The 26,839-nt window shown below is 35.5% G+C and overlaps 1 protein-coding gene across 1 annotated transcript in view; it reads left to right on the top strand.

Moving 5' to 3' along the window:
* The first annotated feature begins 206 nt into the window (after positions 1-206).
* Positions 207-26,839, top strand: part of LOC127847010 (carnosine synthase 1-like) — a 78,635-nt gene continuing 52,002 nt past the window's right edge. Inside the window, exons 1-3 of the mRNA XM_052378499.1 lie at positions 207-369; positions 17,324-17,464; positions 21,875-22,198. Of these exons, the coding sequence (XP_052234459.1) occupies positions 17,390-17,464; positions 21,875-22,198 (399 nt within the window). The 5' untranslated portion in view covers positions 207-369; positions 17,324-17,389. The remainder of the gene's footprint in view (positions 370-17,323; positions 17,465-21,874; positions 22,199-26,839) is intronic.

Here is a 26,839-nt window from a genome sequence, read left to right as displayed (position 1 = left end):
TCCTACTGCTGCACCACTGGATAGTGCACTAAACCGCTTAAAAGACAGATTAAATTAAACCAGCAAATTTATAATTAATCAATTTTCTACAACAAGATTTAACCGGTTTGCATTAACCATGTGAAACATACGCACACTACATAATGGAATAGCTTTTTTATATACGTCTCGTGCTATAACCCTGTGTTGATCCTTCACGTCTACTACATGTACTTGAGTGTTACAACAGATTGTGCAGCCTGACACACGTGTTTATTCGGCGCTGTATAAACCGCAAACGAGAAAAGGGTCGATCAGAGTTAACATAGCACTCAAGCGAACAGTTACACACTGACGCTGCGTTATTTGGATTTTACTGAAAAACTCGATGTAAGTTTGATTTATTTTATACTGATAATTGTTTATATTTACATGATAACAGCGCACAGTGTTCCGCGTCAAATGTAAACATTGTTCTATTTTTAAAACTCGACCATCAACTTGTATTATCTATCAAGTGTAAACAACGTGTTTCGAAGGGTACCTTCATTTAGAATTATAGCAGATAACCACGAATATTTACCGACACATCTTTTTGTGTGCAGCGTAGATTACATTTATCGATGTAGCAATGTCACATATGTTGTCATTTCAAGGAATAATTTATATTATCAATGAATCAGAATTGGCACCAACCGACCGCCCCCGGTTTTAACCGATGGTTTTTACCGGTTAAAACCGCCCCGGTCAATACTCCCAAAGTGGTTATTACTGGTCAATACTGGTCAATTGAATTATACCCCCAATTTTGATTAATATTCCATGCTTAATTAAACAATATCGATAATATAAATTAAACAGACATGTTGCCAATAATGTCTTAAGCTATTAATACCCACTATTTTAAACCTGTTCATGCAATTTGTAGGCCAATCTCTCAAAATTTTGCAAATTAGTCAAAGTTAGTCAATTGGATTTTTCTGGTTGATTGAATTTTTTTTTCAATTCTAATCAATTATGAATGCTAAGAAAATTCTGTGCTTGATTCAACAAGAACCTGTCAATTACTTTGTATTAGTTGTTCCTCATGCCCCACATCTTCTCACTGTCTTCTCACCTATACTGGTTAGGGCAACCAAAACTGATAATAGGGTCTTAAATGGCACCTTTTTGACACAACCCTTACTTGTCATGTATTCTTGCCTGGATTTCTTTAAGTACTTTTTGAACAAAATAGTGAAACAAATTTTTTTCCATCGATATAAAAATAAAAAACATAATGACAAAGAATTATTAAAAGAAAGAAAGTATTGAAAAGAAGAGTCTATAGAGTAGACCCACAATTGGTAAACATTATTTGTTGGCAAAATCAAGAACTTTGATTGCTTACTCATTTGAAGTCCAATTGAACTTTAAATATGAAAACCCTCTTAATACAGAAAGGAGACAAGTTAGAAGTAACTATTAAATTATTAGCAAGTTATCTCCTTTTGTCTGAGTGAAATGAAATAGCCCAAGGGCAGATTTGCTTCATTGTCACTATCAGAGACAAAACACTGCATGCATTTTATTACCAATTAAGGTTTAAGGTTTATGAACCTAGAAGCCACAAGAATTCTGTTTGTCCATCTGCTTATCAAATAGATATATCAATAGATCAGTGAAATACTATGGTAACTACAATAGTAATAAAACTTTAGTAACAGATGTGATACACTGAGATAAAGATATTGCCTTAGTTCTTTTGTATTTGAGGCCGTTTCCATAAATGATGAAGAAGTAATTTTTTAAAGCTTAAAGATTTTTTTACATTAAACAACATAAAAAAAGTTTATCCATTACAGAATTATTATTGATTTAATATAGAATAGCTTAAATTCTTCCTTTGTCATGTTTAAATGCTTTAATTTTCAGTCGACCAGTATTGACCGGTTTTAACCGGGTATTGACCGCCGGCCCGGTCAATACTTAATATGCCAACCCTGCAATGAATTGACGCTGGCGATTCAACAACATCGGCAATTGCATCACTGGTTGGCGAGGATTGTATACATGTATACACATTCCCGCAATAACATAAGAGTCGCACAGTAGCGATTATTAAATATAAATATATTTAATTATTTATCTAAAACTGGGTGTCTAACACAGGTAAATGCTCTCTATGCAACCCTCGCCCTTTACTTAATCTAAGCCTCACCTGAAAGATGTCAACAGGAGGGCACTTACCTTTTGATGTAACTGGCGGTCAACCATTCAAGCAGTTATCATTGCTGACTGTGCTTTACTTAACAACGCAGTCAGTTGACACTGACTTTAATCACGTTGCTGAACAGGAACAAGACTGTTGAAAGTGACTATATTGAATACACTTTAAAAAAATATTAAATCTAAATTCTCCTAGTGCAATGGCATTTATGCGTTGAATGAGAACTAATACTCCTTGTGCAGTATCATTATAGAATTGAATATGAAATGCAATATTGTAGTAACATAATCACCGTCTATCATCACCACCGGAAATAGAAGACCAGCTAAGCAAAGTAAACATCACGCAAAAGGTAGTGCTCGCGAAAAGAATAAGTGGTTCCATGTTTATCGTGAATGATTTTCAAAAACTGTGTGACAAATTAATAGTGGACATATCAAACTTCTATCGTAAGTAGTTGGAGTTCTTTATTAATACATTAGAGTGTTGAAATATATCAATCATCAGCTACCTGGTACCGAAAGTTAAGTTCATTGGGACATCTTTTTTTCTTTTGTCCGAGGAGAGTATACTAATTTTGCCAAATTTTTTAATGGTGTGCAATTAGAATGATAAAAACTTTCGGTTTTTGCACGCTTCAGCCCAAAAATCTAGTTAGTATGCAAATGTTTGGCTAAAATATAAACTTCATTGTGAATGGCGAATAGAACCTGATGTGTACGGCGTATAGCAAAATTAGATTCTTATATTAATTGAAGATTTGTAAACAAAATTTGCTAATTTTTACTACTGTTCCTTTCAAGTGCAGGGGTAAATGATTTTATTCAGTTAAACTAACTCGATTTAAAAAGAATGTGCAAGACTTTATCCCTATAGAGAGTCATAGCGCTGCCGAGCCAATGTTAGCAATTACCAATTTTTCCATTACTACAATTTGTACAAATTTGTTATTCGGATAACAATGCATTAAACATCATTTGTTGATCTGATAAGGACTGTAGTCAATAATTTAGAAAATTGTGTTTTTATTTTTATTTATTTAGTTTTAAAATGCCAATACGCTGCAACTATTCGCCGTACATGACTAACTATTCACCGTACACGACTTTTGCAAAAAACAACTATTGGCCGTACACTACAGTTATTTTATTATGCTCTCCCAAAAAAAATTGGGGGGAGCATATAGTCGCTGCTTCTTCGCTCCGTTAGTGTGTCCGTCCGTCCGAGCACAATTTTTGTCCGGGCTATTTCTCAGCAATTAATGACCGGAATTCAATGAAATTTTATGGGAAGCTTCACTACCAAGAGATGTGCATATTATCAGCCGGTTCTGGTCGGATGATTTTTCGCAGAGTTATGGCCCTTTGAAATTTTCCATTAACTGTACATATAGTGCAATTCTTGTCCGGGCTATTTCTCAGCAACTACTGACCGGAATTCTATTAAAACTTTATGGGAAGCTTCACTACCAAGAGGAGATGTGCATATTATCAGCAGGTTCTGGTCAGAAGATTTTTCATAGAGATATGGCCCTTTGAAATTTTCTATAAAACATGATTTTCCCCCAACTACTGTGCCCTCAAGACGTTTCCTTTTATCTGAATGTATAGTGCAATATTGTGACAAAAAAACTTTGGGGAGCATCACCCGTCTCCGACGGTTTCTTGTTATAATAGATTTCCACGAACAATAATCAAACAAAGACCAGAAATAGCATTAAGATGGTATATATTGCCTATAAGAATAGGAAATCAACTCCATACACGTTGACAAACCATGTAATCATAAAAGAAAAGCTATTTCTTCGAAAAGTACCAATTTCAAACCGGTACCAAGCAGTCATAAATTTTTGTAAATAACGCGTCATCGATACGAATTGCAATATATATACACATTTTAAAACATATTAATCTTTCTGTAAGATGCCTTACATGCACTGGTTATACAGGAGCGAGTAATTATTAGATACATTGTATTTTAGGTAAATATGCACTGCTCTCCATGGTTGGTTTGTTTACTTTCGCTTCGCTGGTCATCTATTTCCGGTGGTGATGATAGATGGTGATAATGTTCCCCTGAAATTGTTATTGGTGAACAGAATGTCTTATCCATCATTATAGAGATGTTATAATGAAAGTTAAAGACTAATTGGCACTTCATTTCCAAAAAGTTGAAAAAATAGCATACAACGTGTTAATGGTGAGTTTTTGTGATTGCCTTTTGTCTGTCATGTGTCATGCATTCTCGACATTTTCCTTGTCCCAATGATATCTTGGATGACATTGAAACTGGGTCACATGAGGTCATTATATGTCACTATGTCTAATTAACGAAAAAGCTTATTGACACTCTAGAAGTGACACTTCAAAACCTTGTTAACACTCCAGAAGTCACATTTTTAGTCCAATCCTCATTAAATTTGGTCAGAACATTTGTTCTAATGGTATTCAGGCCTGAATTTTGATATTGAAAAATATTACTGCCTGAGGTCGGAGCAGTTTTCCTAATATGGACATATGTACTAAAAGTAAAAATACTCTAGAATATTACATATATAGTAGCCACATTCATGGCCAATCTTCATGAAACATGGTCAGAACATTTGTCTCAATTAAATCTCAGCTGAGTTTGAAAACGGGTCATGTGAGTTCAAAAACTAGGTCACTAGGTCAAATGAAAAAGGTTAATGCTCTAGAAGTCACTTTTGTTGTCCAATCTTTATGAGACTTGGTCAGAACATCCTTAATGATATCTAAGCTGAGTTTGAAATAAACATATGCCTAGAAATTAAATATCTATCTTTCATGTAGTACATGTCCCAATTTTGAACTCCACCTTTTCAGAATAGTCTATTTCCTTCGTGTCTCAGGTGAGCGCCTTAGGGCATATTGTCCTCTTTATCCCCATGCTTTTTCGCAGAAAAAGTGGGGATATTGTGGTTATCTCCGTCTTCCGTCTGTCCGTCTCCTTCTCAAAATAAAATGCACTTTTTAACAAAATACGCTTTAAAAAGTGTATTTTTTCTGCATTTTTACCAAAAAGTGTATTTTTTCTGCACTTTTTTCATAATTAAGTGAACTAAAGTGCATTTTTTCTGTATCTTCATTATCTTTAAGTGTATTTTACTGTACTTTTAGTGTATCTTCTGTAGACAAAGTGCATCTTTTTATGCAAAAAGTGCATTTTTTTTAATGAAGTGCATTTTTTGTGCATATTAGTGTATCTTCTGATTTGCCAAAAAAATATTCTTTCTGTACAAGTGTAGTTTTACTTTTTAGTGCATCTTCATGAAAAAGAGCAACACTATAGCAACTAACTGAAGTTAAAGGACAGAGATATAGTGTTTTATAGGAGGATTGTACTGAATTCTTTTTTATCTTCACACAATGTTTATGGTCTTATTGTTGCAATTTGTCTGCTCATAAAATATGTGAATAAGTAGAGCAGCTTTTAAAGGCAAAAGTACAACTAAATCAGGCTGTGGGTAACTAATTAAAAATAATGAAAGTGTCAAAAATATTATGTGGGCGTGCCAGAATCAATTATATCTCCACAACATAAAAAATAAGTATTTGAACTTTCTTACACAGATATTTAACCCCAATTCAATTAATGTCTACCACATTGACTATTAACATACATTTTAAAAAACAATTTAAATAATTTTTATAATATTATTATTTGCTAACACCATTCAGTATGTTATATTGAAATATTAACAATTAAATATAATGTGCTAAGTGTGCTGTGTATTATTCAATATTATTATTATTCAATAAATATCAGATAAGATCAGGATCAGATAAGAGATCCATTAGCATCATAGACACTAATCCCTATCAGTGCTCCATCTAGCCCAAATAAAAGGGGTATTTATAGACTTTTGATTGGTTATGGCACCATCTATTTTAAAATAAACCACTTTTGATTGGCTGGAGCTCAGCAAGTTATTTGGAGCACAGAAAGTTGTTTTTTGTAAACAATGTGTATATCAACAATAAGTTTGTTGCAAAGAAAATTCAAAGTGGGTGGTTAAAGTGATATGGTCTCATAGTTCAACAACTGCTGTTTTTTTGGAATACTGAAGAACAGCTGTAACAGGTTTGTATTTTCATTTTTGCATCTCTTTTTAATTTAATTAATTATGATCATTATCATATTTATGTATTGTCACTGGGAAATGTAAATGGATAAGTAAATGTAATGCAATTTTAAGGAAAAAAACACCATTTGAATTATTATGGCTGTATTTTATGGTTATTGTCATCTTAAAATTTATTTATACCTATTTCTTGTCATTAATTCTTTCCCCCATATTTAATAAGAACTTTTATATTTTATATTTGAAGGTTTAACCCCAAGGTGAAATTTACATTGATTGGAAGATCCATTGGACAGAATGTGCATCATCGCCTGCCAAAAAAGGGAGCAAAAGGGGGACTACCTGATGTATGGACATTTATACCAGGTTTTACCCTGCACGAGCAGGCCAACTTGAGAGGAACAGGAGTGGGAAACCACGCCCTGTAGCTTGTCCTTGACCAAGAAAAGATGGATTTGTAGAGAGGTAAAACTATATAATAAAGGTTATTGCATTTTAAAGACGTCACACTTTCGACCAGTTCACACAGCCAAAGGAGACCACATATATTAGTACATTTATAAACAGCATTTTCTACCAAACGTTATTTCTTTAAATTATTTATGAAAAGCGTTAAGTCACATATGATCACGAGATTAAAATTGCAAAAATAAACAAACAAAAACAACAAGCCAACAAACTTGTTTTGATTTAAATTTATGATATTTATAGCAACTGTTGAACAAGATTACCATAACAGCAATATTTAACACTTACATTATAAAATATCTTTCAGGACCTTATCTCAAATGAGATCATGCACGAGATGCGCCTCACAGACCATGACAGTAGTATTCAGACCTGATCAGCTGGTGAACATTACTGCTCTATAAAGGGTGGTTTATGAATGCATTCTTTGTAAGGAACAGTGTGTAACAACAAATATAGTGACAGGGGCTAAGCTGCTAAATATTGTCAGCATGTATGCAGTGATTTTCCTTGGAAATTCAAAACAACCTGTATATACTGGCTCTCAGAAGGGCATATTTTAGCGCAATAATGAACAAAAAAGGAAGATCTTAAAAATAAGGTATAGATTTATATAAATTTCATGAATACGGTTCATTTATCATATATTAGGATCCAGAATATGATTGAATTGAATGTGCTGCTTTTGTCCATATTAAAAAGGGATTTGGAATTAATGTAATATATAAAATTCTAGTAAATGATAGGGAAAACATTTCAGCTTAAGGAGGGGAAAACTTTAATATTTTTGAAGCAGAAACCACCTGTATTTGGCTGTTAATCAGTAACTGGTAATCAGAGGGGAGAAAAATCACTGGTATGAGCTTGATATTTAAAGTTGTTAATTCCAGATAGGCAATAGCCCGTTTGAAGCCTCTCTTATGTAGATATGTAACCTTTGTTTTTGTTTTTTAAGGTTTAACATTCTAATAAAGTGTGTACTTATCTATTGAATTGTACTTTTTGTTTTTATCCCCACGCTTTTTGAAAAAAAGGTGGGGATATTGTGGTGATCTCCGCCGTCCGTCCGTCCGTCTGTCCGTCCGTCTGTCCGTCCGTCCTGGCCACTATCTCCTCCTACACTAAAAGCACTAGAACCTTGAAATTTACACACATGGTAGCTATGAGCATATGTGCGACCCTGCACTATTTGGAATTTTGATCTGACCCCTGGGTCAAAAGTTATAGGGGTTGGGGTGGGGCCGCGTCAGAAATTATCACTCATTTTTTTAGGTTATTTTACATTTACTTCTTTATTTCTACACCGATTCACTTCAAATTGATACTGGACCTCACCTATGACAATACGGTCAATCTCAACCATGCATGGCCCCATTCCCAACCCTGGGGCGCCCCGCCCACATAGGCCACACCCACCAAAAATTTCCATTTACTATAATTTTTTCATTTCTACACGGATTCACTTCAAATTGATACTGAACTTTTGTTATGACATTAGGGTCAATCTCAACTATGCATGGCCCCAATCCCAACCCTGGGGCGCCCGCCCACATAGGCCACACCCACCAAAAAATTCCATTTACTATAATTTTTTCATTTCTACACGGATTCACTTCAAATTGATACTGAACTTCTCTTATGACATTAGGGTCAATCTCAACTATGCATGGCCCCATAACCAACCCTGGGGCCCCGCCCACATAGACCACACCCACCCAAAATTGCCTTTACTATAATTTCTTCATTTCTACACCGATTCACTTCAAATTGATATTGAACTTCTCTTATGACAATACAGTCAATCTCAACTATGCATGGCCCCATTACCAACCCTGGGGCGCCCCGCCCACATAGACCACACCCACCCAAAATTGCCTTTTACTATAATTTCTTCATTTCTACACCGATTCACTTCAAATTGATACTGAACCTCTCTTATGACAATACGGTCAATCTCAACTATGCATGGCCCCATTACGAACCCTGGGGCGCCCTGCCCACATATGTCACACCCACCCAAAATTGCCTTTTACTATAACTTCTTCATTTCTACACCAATTCACTTCTAATTGATGATGAACTTCTCTTATGACAATACGGTCAATCTCAGCTATGCATGGCCCCATTACCAACCCTGGGGCACACCTAGGTCAAACATTCGGCGTGGGGATACGCGTCGGCCTCTGCCGCGCCATTTCTAGTTTATGTATGTGTTTACACAAACCTTTCATTTAAAGAATGAATGCTGGCTTCAAAATGCTGGGATTTTTTAAAAATTTGGTAGATTTTTAAGCATACTAATTTGAAGTGATGAAAAGTACACTTGAACGAATAATGCGCTTAAAAAATTCACTTCCAACACTTCATAAAGTGTATCATTTGTATGATTGAAAATGCACTCAAGTGTATTAATGCGCTTAAAAATTCACTTTTAATACTGTAAGGTGTATTATTTGTATTACTGGGAATGCACTCAAGTGTATTAATGCGCTTAAAAAAATTCACTTTCAATTTTGTAAGGTGTATTATTTGTATCAGTGGAAATGCACTCAATTGTATTAATGCGCTTACAAAAATTCACTTTGAAAACTCAATGAAGTGTTTTATTTGTATGTCTGGAAATGCACTCAAGTGTATTAATGCGCTTAAAAAATTCACTTTGAATACTGCATGAAGTGTATTATTTGTATGAGTGTATTAATGCGCATTAAAAAATTTACTTTGACCATGAAGTGTATTATTTGTATGTCTTAAAATACACTCAAGTGTATAAATGCGCTTAAAAATAAACTTAAGCGCACTTATTATCATAATAAACGCACTTTTGTGTATTATTTCGTGGAAAAAATACACTTATATGTATAAACACACTAGTAAAAAGTTTTTTTTAAAAGAATAAAATGCACTTGTTAAGCAAAAAATACGGTGCCAATAACATGCGCATTTAATGCGCATTAAATGTGCATTAAATGCGCATTTAGTGCACTTTTTCGAGAAGGGCACTATCTCCTCCTACACAATAAGCACTAGAACCTTGAAACTTACACACATGGTAGCTATGAGCATATATGTGCGACCCTACACTATTCAGAATTTTGATCTGACCCCTAGGTCAAAAGTTATGGAGGTTTGGGTGGGGCCGGGTCAGAGATTTTCACTTATTTTTATGCCCCCGGTATGGTGCATTGGCCATAACTTTTGCAATATTGACGATAGCAACTTGATATTTGGCATGCATGTGTATCTCATGGAGCTGCACATTTTGAGTGGTTAAAGGTTAAGGTCAAGGTCATCCTTCAAGGTCTAAAGTAAAAAAAAACAAATCCGAGGGAAGTAATAAGCTTTAAAGGGAGGTAAGTAAATAACCTGCCAAATGATATAAAAAAAATTAATAAATCAAAGTGGCGCATATAGTACACAGAAGTGGTGCAGAGATTTATTTAGTATTCAATTGTTGGTGTTAACTCATCTGTGAAATGGTTTAGTTCTTCCATCTAATGTTTATACAAGGGATAATAAAAAATTGGCGCAAAGGGACACCATCATATATCTTATCTTATTTTCAAAAAGCTGATCAATTTATATCCTCACTGCTCCATACCTGTCTTGTGAATACATATTCTTATCACATGGAGCTGCACATTTTGAGTGGTTAAAGGTTAAGGTCAAGGTCATCCTTCAAGGTCAAAAGTAGAAAAAACAAATCCAAGGGAAGTAATAAGCTCCATACCTGTCTTGTGAATACATATTCTTATCACGACTTGTGATACTTGACATATGCTGTTGAATTAAATACATATATATAAATTATATATATGAATTATGCTATAATGCTGTTGAATCTGTATGCTGTTGAATTGTATATTGTCCTATAATGCTGATGAATTTTTAATAAAGTCTCATAGATAAACTGTAATATTTATACACATTAGTATTGTACAACGAAATCTTGTTCATTTACTTTTGACGTGTTCTTAGCTGTTGTAGTCGTGATTCGTCCACAATTAATTGTTGGCTATTATTGTTGGCTATTATAGTGTATACATTTGACACTTGATATCTGCGGCATGATTCCTTAACAAGAATAACAATTGACCCACATTATATATCTTATCTTATTGATTTTCTAACTATCTCTACCAAAGGCATCAAAGGGTAGTAGTTCCCGGGGTCTCCTCTTCCCAAACAGAAATCAAGGCTGGAGTGCCACAGGGCTCCATTCTTGGTCCCCTATTATTCCTTGTATTCAGCTTGATCAAGCTCATATCAACTTATTTGCTGTTGATACTAGTTTAGTTGTAGTTGTTGACACTCCTAATTCTGCAACCGCCGTTTTAAAAAGCGATATAGACAAAATTGCAAGATGGGCCGATACATGGTTAGTACAATTTAACCCATTGAAGTCGGAATCACTTATTATATCGCGTAAGAGGGACAAACCCCATCAAATGATGGAAGCTGGCATCAACAAATTGAGTATATTAAATTAAAGGCCTGGTCACGCATCAACATTTTAAAAAAGCTCCGCTTCCGCATTGATCAAAGATCTCTTGAAATATGTTACTTTACGTTTATTCGACCAATTCTTGAATATGCCGATGTTGTATGGGATAATTGTACTTGATAAACTACTTGTAAGAAGAGATTTATAAATTTTCATATGTAAAAAAACAAACAAACAAAAAACATTTTTTTTTTTTTTTTTTAAGGGCAGGGGGGGGGGGGGTCCCTAGGAAGGGCAGGGCGGAGGTTCGGGAGAGCAGGGCGGGGCGCCCTCAAATTAAGGCTTAGCTGGAGCACTGAAACATAACTTTTCCAAAACAGGAGCAAGATGATTGGCTATAAGAGAGCATGTTCAGCCATTTCATAAGTCATTCCAATTTATAGGATGACATGTTCATAATTGACTGCAGTGAAGTTGATTCATTATTAGATTTGTAAGGAGAGCAGGATGAGGAGGAGAAATTAAGGTATAGATTTTCACTCAGTTTTTAGGTTATTTTACATTAACTTCTTCATTTCTACATTGAATTACTTCAAATTTATACTGAACATCTCTTATGACAATATATACGGTCAATCTAAACTATGCATCGCCCCATAACCAACCCTGGGGCGCCCCTGTGTCAAACATGCGGCGTGGGGATACGCGTCGGCCTCTGCCGCGCCATTTCTAGTGTTAAATTAAAGCTGTTTAAGGTGCAGAAACCTATCTAATGATCTATAATTCAACGTAAACTTGTTGTTTTTAAAGGTCAGCTTAGAAGCCAGCTACAGTCAACCAACAGTCATCAAATATTGCCCTAACCTAGCTGGTCAAATGGCAGACCAGGAGAATATTACTATCGTATTAGGTGCAGAAACCAATCTAATGCTCTATCATTCAAAGAAAACTTGTTGTTTTTACAGGTCAGCTTAGAAGCCAGCTACAGTTAACCAACAGTCATCAAATATTGCCCTAACCTAGCTGGTCAAATGGCAGACCAGGCATGATTCCTTAACAAGAATAACAATTGACCCACATTATATATCTTATCTTATTTATAAAACTAATCAATTTATATCCTCATCGTTTCATACCTGTCTTGTGAATACATATTCTTATCACGACTTGTGATACTTGACATATACTGTTGAATTAAATATATAATTTACATAAATTAATTGTGCTATAATGCTGTTGAATTTGTATGCTGTTGAATTGTATATTGTTCTATAATGCTGATGAACTTTTATAAAGCCTCATAGATACAAATGTATACTGTAATATTTAAACACATTAGTATTGTACAACAAAATCGTGTTCATTTACTTTTGACGTGTTCTTAGCTGTTGTAGTCGTGATTTTTTCACACTTAATTGTTGGATATTATAGAGTTTACATATTTATATCAATTTGTTGTTAAACGTAACAGTTTATTCATTGATCTTGTGAGTCTGACATAACCACCATGTTTATTATATGAACTTCTTTATGAACTTTTTCTTCATAAAGCTTTATCTTATTTTAATTTTTCTAACAGATACATATTCATTCTGTTTTTCTCTACATGGAACCGATAAGTTAACCATATTGAACCCTCCGAGAGTTTGCATGAACCTCCTCTTTTCGACTTTGTTTGGCATGACAGCTGCTTACATGTTTATTTTGTTTCTCCTTCGTATATCATGAGTAAAGGCCAGACAAGAGTAGCTGTAATGTCCAACTTACGCATCAATTACTTCTTACCGCTAGCAATCACGTTTTATTACCTCATTGCTATCTTTAGAATGCCCGTGTTCTAAAAATCTTTGGCTGTTAATATTGAAGCCACGTCCGAGTGTAATCTGACAATACAGGCCCATGTACGTATTTGTGTCCAAAGAGTCACAAACTCATGCAAAATATCAAGTTCTTTTTTCTATTGATCAAAACAGTCTTTGTGTCAACACTTTGTCTATGGCTATACTGTCTTCTACTAAGTTTATCCGGTGATATCCACCCCAACCCCGGACCATCAGCTAGTGATTCCTCATCATCACTAGAATCCCATACTGACTTATCGCTAGATATGTCCCATTTTATCAACTCTTCTCACAATTTGTCGATTGTTCACTATAACGTTCAAAATCTTCTTCATAAATTGGATTTGCTAACTGCAGAATTAAGATCATTCGATATCATTACTTTCTCAGAAACGTGGCTATCAGAATCCATCAGCAACGAAAAGTTGTTTATACCAGGTTTTAGCCTACCCGTCTGTCGTGATCGAACTCATGATCCACATGGCGGAGTTGCTGTTTATGTCAAGGATGGTATTAATTTTACTCGAAGACCAAATCTAGAAATAACAAATCTTGAAGCAATTTGGTTGGAGGTTCGACCTCATTCAAGTAAACGAATTCTAATCGGTACTTTTTACAGACCACCAAATTCAGATAACAATTATTTCAGCAAAATTGAGGACTCAATTGGGCTGGCAATAGAAGCAGGCATCAATGACATTATAGTCTTGGGTGACTTTAATCTTAACACCCAACTTGATCAAGCTGAACGTAAAATCACCTCCATTTCGCAGCAGTATGCACTCGATCAGTGTATACAAGATCCCACTCACTTTACTGAAACGTCGTCCTCTATTATTGATTTAATATTTCTTTCAAATAAAGAATCTGTCATTTTCTCTGGAGTAGGTGAACCATTCCTTGATCAAATGATAAGATATCATTGTCCCGTATTCGTTATTCTTAAATTCAAAAGGCCATCCCATCTATGCTATAAACATAAAATTTGGAAGTACGACTCAGGGAACTACGACTCTTTTAGAAGCAACCTATCAAATATTGAATGGAATAACATATATAGTGACAATCTTGATATTTTTACTAAAAATCTTACAAACGTTTTACTTGATACAGCAGCTAAGTGTATACCAAATAAAGACGTCACCGTCCACCCAGCCGAACCGCCATGGCTCTCATCCGAAATAAAATTAAAAATACGAAAACGAACTTATAGGAAAGCTAAAGCAACAAATTCCCAATCTAGCTGGACTTAAGTTTTGTGTACTTCGTAATGAAGTAGTTTCTCTTGTCCGCTCTGCCAAATCAAATTATTACGACTCTTGCATGCAAACTTAAATCCAACAAATACTCCTCGCGGGATTGGTGGAAAGTCCTGAAATCTTTTCTTACAGTCAACGTTAGTAAAACATTACCCCCACTCGTCAACTGCGCTGGTGAACTGGTTTTTGACGAAGTTCAAAAAGCTGAAGTACTTAATGATTTCTTCGCTCAACAGACATATATAGATGAGTCTGATCACGTTCTACCGGAGTAAGCCTCCATTGCAAATCAACAGATACTTTCGTCTTTAGTAATAACCGCTTGCGAAGTAAAGGACGTTCTTATGAATCTGCCTATGGGTAAAGCTAAAAATGTGGCCCTGATGGTATAAATAACAGAGTACTACTTGAGGGAGCAAATGAACTAAGTCAACCACTCTGTGATCTTTTTAATATGTGTTTGTCGACATCAACAGTACCAAATGATTGGAAAATGTCAAACGTTTGCACAATATTCAAAAAAGGGGATGTTTCTATTCCCTTGAATTATTGCCAATTTCACTTCTTAATACAATGGAAAAAGTACTAGAAAGGATTATCTTTAAACATGTATTTAACTTCTTTCGAGATTCTATTTTTTTTCACAAAATTTCAGTCTGGATTTATGCCAAGTGATTCGACTGTCAACCAGCTCACGTATCTATACAATACATTTTGTAAAACATTAAATGATGGATTGGAGGTCAGGGTAGTGTTCTTCGACATAAGTAAAGCATTTGACAAAGTCTGGCATCGTGGTCTCTTATTGAAACTGAAACATGCCGGTATCAAAGATAACCTTCTGAACTGATTTTCTAACTATCTCTACCAAAGGCATCAAAGGGTAGTAGTTCCCGGGGTCTCCTCTTCCCAAACAGAAATCAAGGCTGGAGTGCCACAGGGCTCCATTCTTGGTCCCCTATTATTCCTTGTATACAGTAATGACATTGTAAATGACATTGAAGCTCATATCAACTTATTTGCTGACGATACTAGTTTAGTTGTAGTTGTTGACACTCCTAATTCTGCAACCGCCGTTTTAAAAAGCGATATAGACAAAATTGCAAGATGGGCCGATACATGGTTAGTACAATTTAACCCACTGAAGTCGGAATCACTTATTATATCGCGTAAGAGGGACAAACCCCATCATTTGCCTCTCCATATGTATGATACTCTAATTCCCTCAGTCAATAGTCACACACATTAAGGCGTTGTTCTGTCAAATGATGGAAGCTGGCATCAACAAATTGAGTATATTAAATTAAAGGCCTGGTCACGCATCAACATTTTAAAAAAGCCGCTTCCGCATTGATCAAAGATCTCTTGAAATATGTTACTTTACGTTTATTCGACCAATTCTTGAATATGCCGATGTTGTATGGGATAATTGTACTTGATAAACTACTTGTAATGTAAGAAGAGATATATAAATTTTCATATGTAAAAAAAACAAACAAACAAAAAACATTTTTTTTTTTTTTTTTTTTTTTTTTTTTTTTTAAGGGCAGGGGGGGGGGGGGTCCCTAGGAAGGGCAGGGCGGAGGTTCGGGAGAGTAGGGCGGGGCGCCCTCAAATTAAGGCCTAGCTGGAGCACTGAAACATAACTTTTCCAAAACAGGAGCAAGAAGATTGGCTATAAGAGAGCACGTTCAGCCATTTCATAAGTCATTCCAATTTATAGGATGACATGTTCATAATTGACTGCAGTGAAGTTGATTCATTATTAGATTTGTAAGGAGAGCAGGATGAGGAGGAGAAATTAAGGTATAGATTTTCACTCAGTTTTTAGGTTATTTTACGTTAACTTCTTCATTTCTACATTAAATTACTTCAAATTTATACTGAACATCTCTTATGACAATATATACAGTCAATCTAAACTATGCATCGCCCCATTACCAACCCTGGGGCGCCCCTGTGTCAAACATGCGGCGTGGGGATACGCGTCGGCCTCTGCCGCGCCATTTCTAGTGTTAAATTAAAGCTGTTTAAGGTGCAGAAACCTATCTAATGATCTATAATTTAACGTAAACTTGTTGTTTTTAAAGGTCAGCTTAGAAGCCAGCTACAGTCAACCAACAGTCATCAAATATTGCCCTAACCTAGCTGGTCAAATGGCAGACCAGGAGAATATTACTATCATATTAGGTGCAGAAACCTACCTAATGATCTATCATTCAAAGAAAACTTGTTGTTTTTACAGGTCAGCTTAGAAGCCAGCTACAGTTAACCAACAGTCATCAAATATTGCCCTAACCTAGCTGGTCATATGGCAGACCAGGAGAATATTACTGTCATATTAGGTGCAGAAACCTATCTAAGGATCTATCATTCAAAGAAAACTTGTTGTTTTTACAGGTTAACTTAGAAGCCAGCTACAGTTAACCAACAGTCATCAAATATTGCCCTAACCTAGCTGGTCAAATGGCAGACCAGGAGAATATTACTATCATATTAGGTGCAGAAACCTATCTAAGGATCTATCATACAAAGAAAACTTGTTGTTTTTACAGGTCAGCTTAGAAGCCAGCTACAGTTAACCAACAGTCATCAAATGTTGCTCTAACCTAGCTGGGCAACCAACAGTCATCAAATATTGCCCTAACCTAGCGGGGCAACCAACAGTCATCAAATATTGCCCTAACCTAGCTGGTCAAATGGCAGACCAGGAGAATATTACTATCATATTAGGTGCAGAAACCTATCTAAGGATCTATCATTCAAAGAAAACTTGTTGTTTTTACAGGTCAGCTTAGAAGCCAGCTACAGTTAACCAACAGTCATCAAATGTTGCTCTAACCTAGCTGGGCAACCAACAGTCATCAAATATTGCCCTAACCTAGCGGGGCAACCAACAGTCATCAAATATTGCCCTAACCTAGCTGGGCAAATGGCAGACCAGGAAAATATTACTATCATATTAGGTGCAGAAACCTATCTAATGATCTATCATTCAAAGAAAACTTGTTGTTTTTACAGGTCAGCTTAGAAGCCAGCTACAGTTAACCAACAGTCATCAAATATTGCCCTAACCTAGCTGGGCAAATGGCAGACCAGGAGAATATCCCCCGACATAACAAGAATGCAGATAACATCAAGATGCAGTCTTTGGCCAAACAGGTTTGAATTATATAATTAAAAAAAACTGAAGAATACAAAATACCAAAATAAGTTACATGATATACTTTAAATAGTACCAGGCCTATTGCAGGCGTGTCTACGGGTCTGTTAAAGGGAACCCATTCCCAAAGGGAAATGGTTAAACTATCCCTATAATATTTAAAAACAAAATCAAAATGTCAAAAAAAAGAAAAAAAAAGAGGTGTCTTAATAATATTTCTTAATTTTATTTCAATAACATCTGTAACAAAGTATATACATGTAACTATTATTTGTATCATTTTGTTCTTCTTATCTGAATTAAATTTTATTAAAAAAGATCCAATCCTGAAATAATTTATTGTGTTTTTCCCAATACGGCCAGGAAAAAGCCTGAGTAAAAAGTCATTGTAAAAGTAAATTGTAAATCATGAAACTATATAAGTGGCAATGTCTATTCTAGAAAGCCAAAAGTAGGGGGGAAATTCCCCCCTCACTAAGAAAAATAGGGGGGAACTTTTTCAGAAACGGTGTGCAATTATCAAATACTATTCTATGGGTTTAAGTTTAAATGTTTAATTATTTTACCTTAAACATTATGAAATGCTGTCTGGTCAGTGAAATTCTATGGTTACTGCTGTTAAATAAAACAGCACTTTCAATAATATTGCATTGACTTGAATAAAAAAAAAAAAATATTTCCACATGATATTTCTGTATCATTTTAAATAATAAAAATAAATCTTTGCTGATTTTCATGTCTGTCATTATATCCAGGGCTTGGCGCTACAAAATTGATACACCCACGCTTTTCATACGGATGATGTGAATGTCGCTTTAACTTTTAAATTCGAAAGTATGTTTCAGAATAAAAATTAAATAATTATTATGCTCATTTGACAATTCAACTAAACGTTAACGATTGTACATGTATGTAATGAATTCACCAATTATTTGTTAAAAACTTGACCGCAGTCGAATAAATGTTTTCACAATTTTATGCACGAAATGCACAATATCCACGAGGATTACACCTGGTTGCCATCATCAGTTTTCTAAGTTACTGGCCGAGATTTCATCGTGGATGTGTATACAGTAGGGTCGGCTTAGTATGGTAAGGCAACAAAACCACGAGCAGGGCGCTTACATGTATGAAAATTAAGTCAGGCGTCCTCTGTTAGGCTCTGTATGATTTAACTACAGGTAGTGACTACCTACGGGTGCTGTCACTCATTCAAAGTGTTCGCTCTCATTGGCCAATATTGATTTTCCAACACAATGACACGTCGCCTTTAGGCTGTCTTTAGTTGAGTAAAGAGATACATCTAGTTGACAGATGATTGTCAATCGGCTGTCAAAATTTTCAGCGAAGGCCATATTGCTTTGATCTTAAAGAATATCCTGGATATCGAGCTCACATAGTTTCTTGCTCACATGCTGAAAATGTGGGCGATCTTTGGAAAAATAGCACAAATTGTGCAATTGCGCGGTCTAGAATGGACACTGTAAGTGGTTTGATTTAAACAATATTAAATTACCCATTCCTATCTGAGTTACGAAAATTCAGTATGATGTCTATTCCAAAGAAGTGAACAAGAAAAGAATTGTCCTTCTGTCAGCAGGCTACAGTGCCAATATTTTTTACACTTTGGACTATGACCCATGGAATAGCCCATAATGCTTGTTTATCATCATATATCATCAGCATTGCTAATAAATGTGTTTTAAGTTAATACACATATTTAATAAACATATGTGCAAGCCTTTATCCAGAATTGTGTTCATTGGCACACAGGAAAAGCCTACAGTTCCTATGTATTTATAAAGGGCTTGCGGAAAAGGTGCTGAGTAAAAGTACAGTAACTTTTTCTTTATGTTAAGTTAGTTATTGCTATAAGTAAATGTTCTTGTGAACTCTATAATTCCAAATTCTTCACAGTGCAAGAACTCTCTATTGAGTATTTTGGAGTCATTGCCCTGGTTATTAGTTTGACTGTTCACAGAAAAGTCAGATCTGTACTTCTTACCCAAATGTGCGTCTGTCTCCTTTGCCTCCTCAATGCCTTCTTATTTACTAATGTCCTCTTCTTGACTTCAAGTCATAGTGTCTGTCCGTCTGTGCGTACTTCTGCTACAAACTTTTTTTGGCTATCTCAAAGAAACAATACAAGATTTGAACATGAAACTTTATCAAGATATATATCAATGAGAGGAATTGCCATGCACCAGAACCATTACTCCACACTTTCTTAAATAAGAGTTATTACCCTTTGTTGTTTTGTATGATGTAAAGTTTCAGGGCTATATCTCGGATATGATACAAGATTTCAATTTGAAGCTTCATGGGTGTATCAGGAGAAGTGCCATGCACAAGTACCATACGTATGCCTACACTTTCTAAAATAAGAGAAATTTGCCTTGGTTGTTTTTGTATGAGGTAACTTTTCAGGGCTATACATGTATCTCGTATAGTATATAGACAATACATGTATTTCAACATGAAACTTCATGATTGTAAACACATCTTTGAGTTGAAATGCAATCCATAAAAACAATAATCCTACAATTTGTGTTTTTGTAAGGATTCTTAAAAAATTGGGTAGAGGTGGGGGGGGGGGGTATATCAATTTTACTAAGTTGCTTGTTTAATTTTCAAGGGCTTCGTAATTTTAGTTTTAATTATGTTTTTGGCATTTAATTATTAACATCAACAACAAACTTGAGCATTTTAACCATCCTTTTTATCATAACTGTGTCAAATTATGCATACTTGTACAGGGTATGAATTTGATATGTGTAGAATTTTTCAATCGGATTTAACTGATATCCCCCAAGTTTCCAATAAGCCTACAATGTACGATATAAGACCTGACGAGAAATTAAGCAATAAAGAATTATTTACAAATTGGTATTATCCACACACAGTCTAGTTTCTTTATATAAACTATGCTGACCTATTGTATCCACCAGTGACGTTTGCTTTCAAATCATAAAGGTTGATATGGTATTTGATTTTGAAAGGATTTTAAAAGGATTTGAAATGTGTCAATTTGTTTGTTGTTAGATTAATGGATTTTCCAAAATCAAGCCCATTCAGAGGTTACATTGCAGACAATAACAAGCTAATCGAAGTGCATCAATGTACTTTTGCCCTAGTTTCTGGTCTTGACCTCTGTTGTTTTTCTATTTCTCGTCTGTGTAATTGACCATGTTTTGTAAAGTCCACTCACACTGAGACTTGTGACTGTGAATTCAGGGTGTACTGTAGTGTCAGTGGGATAAGTAGGATTCCTTATACTTGGTAAAGTTTGCAATAATGGGCACATCTCTTACTCTTGCATAATTTAATTCTAAAACATGCGAAAATGGTTTCGCGTCGTGTTAAATATGGATCAGAATTTTGAAATTATGATCAAATTGTATGCTTCCAAGTGCCATAACTTTCGTTCTAATACATCTCTTACTCTTGCATAATTTAAATCTAAAACATGCGAAAACAGTTCCTCGTCGTGTTAAATATGGATCAGAATTATGAAAATTACGATAAAATTGTATGCTTTCAAGTGCCATAACTTAGGTTCTAATAGAGATAATTTTAAAAAGTAAAACGTTCTTGAAATGGCTTGTAAATGCCTTTTTAATGGTCATTATTATTGTAATTGCAATTTAAAAAAAATGACCTTGGATTGCTACTGTCAGACTGTCTACTTGCAAACTTTTGTGCCCTCTCAAAATAAGCTATATGTGCAGAGCATACCGTAACTTATAGAAGCATGATACCATTTATTGTTAAGAAACTTAATATATCAATGTAGGATAATCATATTTCTGTATTTTAACCCTTTCCCACTCAGAAGCAAAGTGAAAATGGCTTTGTGCAAACAGCATGAAACCAAAACAGACAGTTAGTAACTCGCAGTCTGTTCAGGTTTACCACTGTTTGCTCTTTAGTATCTGAGGGTTAGAAATGAAGCCTTAAAAACTTGAATCTAGTTAGAAAGGTCTTGAATTAAATTTAATTTTGTAAAGGACTACAAATGCTTCATAATACGTATCTATGTGGTAAGAGGGTTAATAAACACTAGCACCGGTTAATAAAGCGTGTCTGTTTTGGGAGACGGAAAACTACAACGGGCGAGGCATGGTCAGGGGTGATAACCCCAAAAAAGGGTTAGGGTAAGGGTTAGGGTTAGGGGTCGGGTTAGGGTTGGGTTTAGGCTTACCCAAACCCTAACCCAACCCCTAACACTAACCCAAACCCTAACCCTAACCCTCTAACCCCCCCTCGCGCAATACCATACCATGCCTCGCCCGTTGTAGTTTTCCGTCTCCCGTCTGTTTTCCCCTATTTTGAAGGTCAAAACGATAGTTTTAAGGTATTTGGGGCTTACAGTTACATGTACCTCACTTGTTTTTTTTTTCTGTTCAAAGGCGGAAGACATGGAGATAAATGAAAAAGACGATAAGGATGTGGACGAAGACAAAGACAAAGATGTTGTTGATGATGACAAGGATGTTGTTGATGATGACAAGGATGTTGATGAAAACGTCACGAGCCGCTTTAGCATTATAAAAAAGGACGAAGCGGACAAGGAAGTTACAGAGCTTGATGATTATGATGAGAACCGCATCTCTAGCATGAAGAAAGCTGGGGATGTAGACACAGACCAACCCCGCAAAAATTACGGCATGTGTGTTATGTGGAACACAGAGGTCAATTTGGGTGACCCTGTGATACTTGGTAGGGGCTATAGGGTAAGTTCTGAAGGATGATTATTTGCTTTTATGCTCCCCCAAAATTTTTTTTGGGGGGAGCATATAGTCGCCGCTTAGTCTGTCGGTGCGTGTGTCCGTCCGTCTGTGCACACTTCTTGTCCGGGCTATTTCTCAGCAACTAATGACCGGAATTCAATGAAACTTTATGGGAAGCTTCACTACCAACAGGAGATGTGCATATTATCAGCCAGTTATGGTTGGATGATTTTTCACAGAGTTATGGCCCTTTGAAATTTTCTATTAACTGTACATATAGTCCAATTCTTGTCCCCCCAACTATACTAGACGTTTCCTTTTATCTGCATATATAGTGCAATATTGTGGAAAAAAAAACTTTGGGGAGCATCACTCGTCTCAGAATGTTTCTTGTTTATTTTTGTTATCCCCATTTGTCTGTTTTTCATCATCTGTTTTGCATCGTCATGTTGTCAACATTTTCCTTGATATCATTTCTTCTTTTTTTTGGAAATAAGTGTCATAATGATTATGAAATGTCAATTTTATTTCAATTACATCCAACAAAGTATATAAGTAAACTAAATTAATAAATATACTTTTGTTCTTCTAATTAAAATTATTATAAACAATTATATTAAATTAGTTTTTCCCAAATCCGTGGATTTTTGCGCAAAAAAAAATTCAATCACAAAATTGCATTCTATTTAAATATGGCCTGGAAAAGGTATCTACATGCAAGTCAGACATTTGTTCCACCATCCAGGGCTCGACATTAACGGTAGTCCGACTGTCCGGGACAACCAAATTGTTGGTCCGGACAAGTAAATAAAGAATTTGCTAGTCCGACGGGACAAGTGGTCGTTATAATTTAATTACTTAGAAAAAAATGCTTTTAAATCCGTTATTTCTGTGGAGTTACCACACAACTTTTTCAATTATATTTTGTTTACGTTATAATGACAAAGCGCGAGATATTCCGATAGTTCCATGTAATACTACACCGCACTGTTCACAAGGGAAGCAACCCTTAACATTTTTCTTTGCCAAGATAACAAAAATACTCTCCCTTGTAAAGAATATGCATTTTACGACACCGATACACACGGATCTTACAGACAATTAACGTAACAACGTCATCTCTATGTATAGAATGATTTTACATCATTCCCATTTGTGGTTTGTTTTTCGTAAGTACAATGTCGTCAGCTTAAAAATGTCTTATCTGCTTTTGTTTGGTTTTTCGTCTTCAAAATCACAGGACACTTAAAAAAATACCTTAAGGCATTGAAATGGCCTACAATTATGTAGTGTTTTTCCCAGGAGGGCAAAGGGGCATGGCGCACTACTTTCAAAAAGGGCATTTTAGCGCGCAGTTTAGGCAAAAAAGGGCAAAAACGTTCCCTGAATACCTGAATTACGGGGCAACATGTAATCGCATCTAAAGAAGTTGTGGAAAAAATAACATATAAACAAGCACATTAAATGGTAATTGATGTATTTAACTGACTATGATTTATATTAATATATTTACCTTGCAATGTACAGTTCCATGCTGTTTCAATACACTATACAGCACCACAAACATAATAAAGCAATATATGCATATGATTCTGATTATACACAGATCCACTAACATATAAATGAAACCATGTTTGTCTTATCCCATTTTCTAACAATAATCTTGCCAGATGTTTAAAATAACATTGCGAGTAAATTGATCGCTCACAATATGCAAACACTCCTTTCCGTGACATACATCCACCAAGTAGATTACAAATAAATACATAATGTTGTTGCTATCTAAAACATTTTTATGCATCGTTGATTATCACAGACATTTCAGTAATTCCTTCTTAATGTATAATCTCCATCGTTAATTCGATCGTTTACGACGTTATTTACCATTTTTGCCGAGTCGCAATTTAATTCTGTATAGTCCGCCATTTTGTTCAAATGTCAAATGATGTAAGCGACAGGTGCGCATGGCAATGTTAAATCGTATACGCGATTCACATTTTGTTAAATAAGTATATGTCTCAGTAATTATTCCAATAATTAGATCTAATTTTTTTTAAAGACGAAATCGATAAAGAATAAATTTGTTTGTGTTTTTAAATGTAATTATGCGTAAAAATATGTTTTGATATAACTGAATAATGCATGCAATGCACAATTGCCACGAGCATAACATCGAGTTTTTCATCAAAAGTCTCCATAGTAAGTGCGCTTGGTATAACATAGCCTCTGGCATTATCGATTAATACTGACACGGGGTTATTCACGCATGACTAATTCACTTCTTCGGAGCAGTCTTCCTATAAATCGAGCACTGTAATAGATTAAATCTGCTCAAATAATATAGTCGATTAGACGTTGACGTCTCTCGAGTAAATCAAGCACAGTCCAAGCGTCACAGACAATCAAGGACGCTGATTTTGCACACCAAGTTAGATCGTAAGGCAATAAAGATGTTATCCATAAGGGCGCGTGGCGAAATTTGCCTTTGAAAAGGGCAGCGTGGCGATCCGGGAGGGCGGCGTGGCTTTTCGCCACGCTAAAATGGCCTGGGAAAAACACTATTATGTAAACATGTATTTTGAACGATTAAAGTCTTTATGATTTGAGCATTTTGCATTATTTCATTATTTTGCAAAGTACTGAGCAGAATAAGATATAATGATCAGGACAAGATGCTTTTTGGTCAGGACAAGTGGAATTTTGGTCTACTTGTCCGATCAGACAAGTGGCTTCAAAAGTTAATGTCGAGCCCTGCCATATTTATTGTTATTTCTGCTGTGTTTTTAAGTGTAAGTACAACATAAATATGAAATACTGTGGAACCATTGTAAATGGTGGGACATGAAAGTTACTTGATTTCATGGGTACACGGATCCAAGAATTTAACATCCCAACAATTGATATGGTCCAATTTTGTAAGACTTAACCCTTTACCAGTTACATAGATACGCATTTTCACGCATTTGTAGTCCCTAAGAAAGTTATATTTAGTTTAAGATCTTTCTTACTAGATTCAAGTTTAAAAGCTTCATTTTCAACCGTTAGATACTGATGAGCAGCAAACAGCATAACACCTGAACAGACTGCCAGTTACTCGCAGGCTGTTCTGGTTTTATGCTGTTTGCACATAGCCATTTTCCATTATTATGCTTCTGAGTGGGAAAGGGTTAATTACCGTGGGCATGAAAGAGACCACTATCCAGAGTAAACCACACAAACATTGTGCTTTTTAGCTCGGCTGTTTTCGGAGAAAGCCTGTGGTATTGTCATGGCCAGCTCGTTGTCCACCGCCCGCTGTAGGTACGTGCTAAAACCTTAACATTGGCTCTAAAATCAAAGTGCTTCCACTTACAACTTTGAAACTTCATATGTAGATGCATCTTGATGAGTTCTACACGCCACACCCAATTTTGGGTTAAAGGTCAAGGTCACTGTGACCTCTAAAAAAAAAACAACAATTTCTGACAAGCTTTCGCAGCCAAGTGTTGGCACCTGTTATGCGGTGCTCTTGTTTGTTTTGACATCCAGATGCATCTATATTCTAGACATAGGGGAGTGCAATTTACAGTGTGTGTTTACCATACACTTGACATATTCAGTAAACATAATTGCAGTAAAGACGCGGATAAAGTGACATTTCAGACAGTTGTTACATTCCCTGCCTACATGTGTGCAACACAAGTCATAAAGACACAACATTTATGTATCTAAGCAGAAATGTTACTGTCTACAACAACATTATAAAAACTTCTTCAACCAACACTTGCGTGTGCTAGTGCATTTTTATAGTACAGTAATACTTATACATGTATATACTCCCAGTATAGAGCGAACCAATCAGTTGAAAGTAGGGTTTAAGGCATTCATAATTTATACTATTTAATACCTAATTAAGGCCATCACTGTGTGTTTTCGTTCAAAATCGGGACCGGTATTTGGCCCTATTCTTTATGGAAAAAAGTACATGTACAGAGCTCCAGATAAGGGTCGTATTTTCGTAATTACGAATTATTTTCAAGTCCGTTACGTATTTATTTTAAAATCTTGTCGTACCATTAAGAATTACAAAATCAAGTTACGAATATTATTTTTACATCGATTCGTATCGAATTTTATTGAGTTCTTTTCGCGTATTAAAGATCTTTGCGGTGCTTAAATAGAATGGTTATCGGGTTTGTTTTAAAAAAGCGCATTTTTTTCCAATAAAAGCGGTGTATACAGTCTATCTGTCAAAAAACAATGGCAGCGCCCAGAGAGCGTCCTAAAAAACTGCAAAGCGTCCAAAACCACGCTTTTAACATATTGTACGCAAAGTGAGTCGAAGTTAAATGTTTAGAAAGACATTATAGAAAAGATCTTATACGATGGTGTATGTTCAGTTGCCGACACAGTCGGAAAAGCAAAACAAAAACGCGACACAACGGGTCCAAACTTAAACACAAAAAAACATTGAACGAGTGGAAGGGACAAGTCCCGTGGCTAATCGTTGAAAAGATTGAAGGGGAGAACGGTTTAATATGTAAAAATTCATCTAAGGCATGCAATCTAAGCACAGTTTGGGCATATGAAGGAATTTGAAAAATAAAATTGTATAATACTGAAAAGACACTGCAGAACTCGTATAAATAAAGTTGCTAGTATGTT

This window comes from Dreissena polymorpha, chromosome 10 (assembly GCF_020536995.1).
Source record: "Dreissena polymorpha isolate Duluth1 chromosome 10, UMN_Dpol_1.0, whole genome shotgun sequence".
Lineage (NCBI taxonomy): Eukaryota > Metazoa > Mollusca > Bivalvia > Myida > Dreissenidae > Dreissena > Dreissena polymorpha.
Note: the sequence above shows the minus strand (reverse complement) of the source record. Positions and strands in the feature narration are given on the sequence as shown.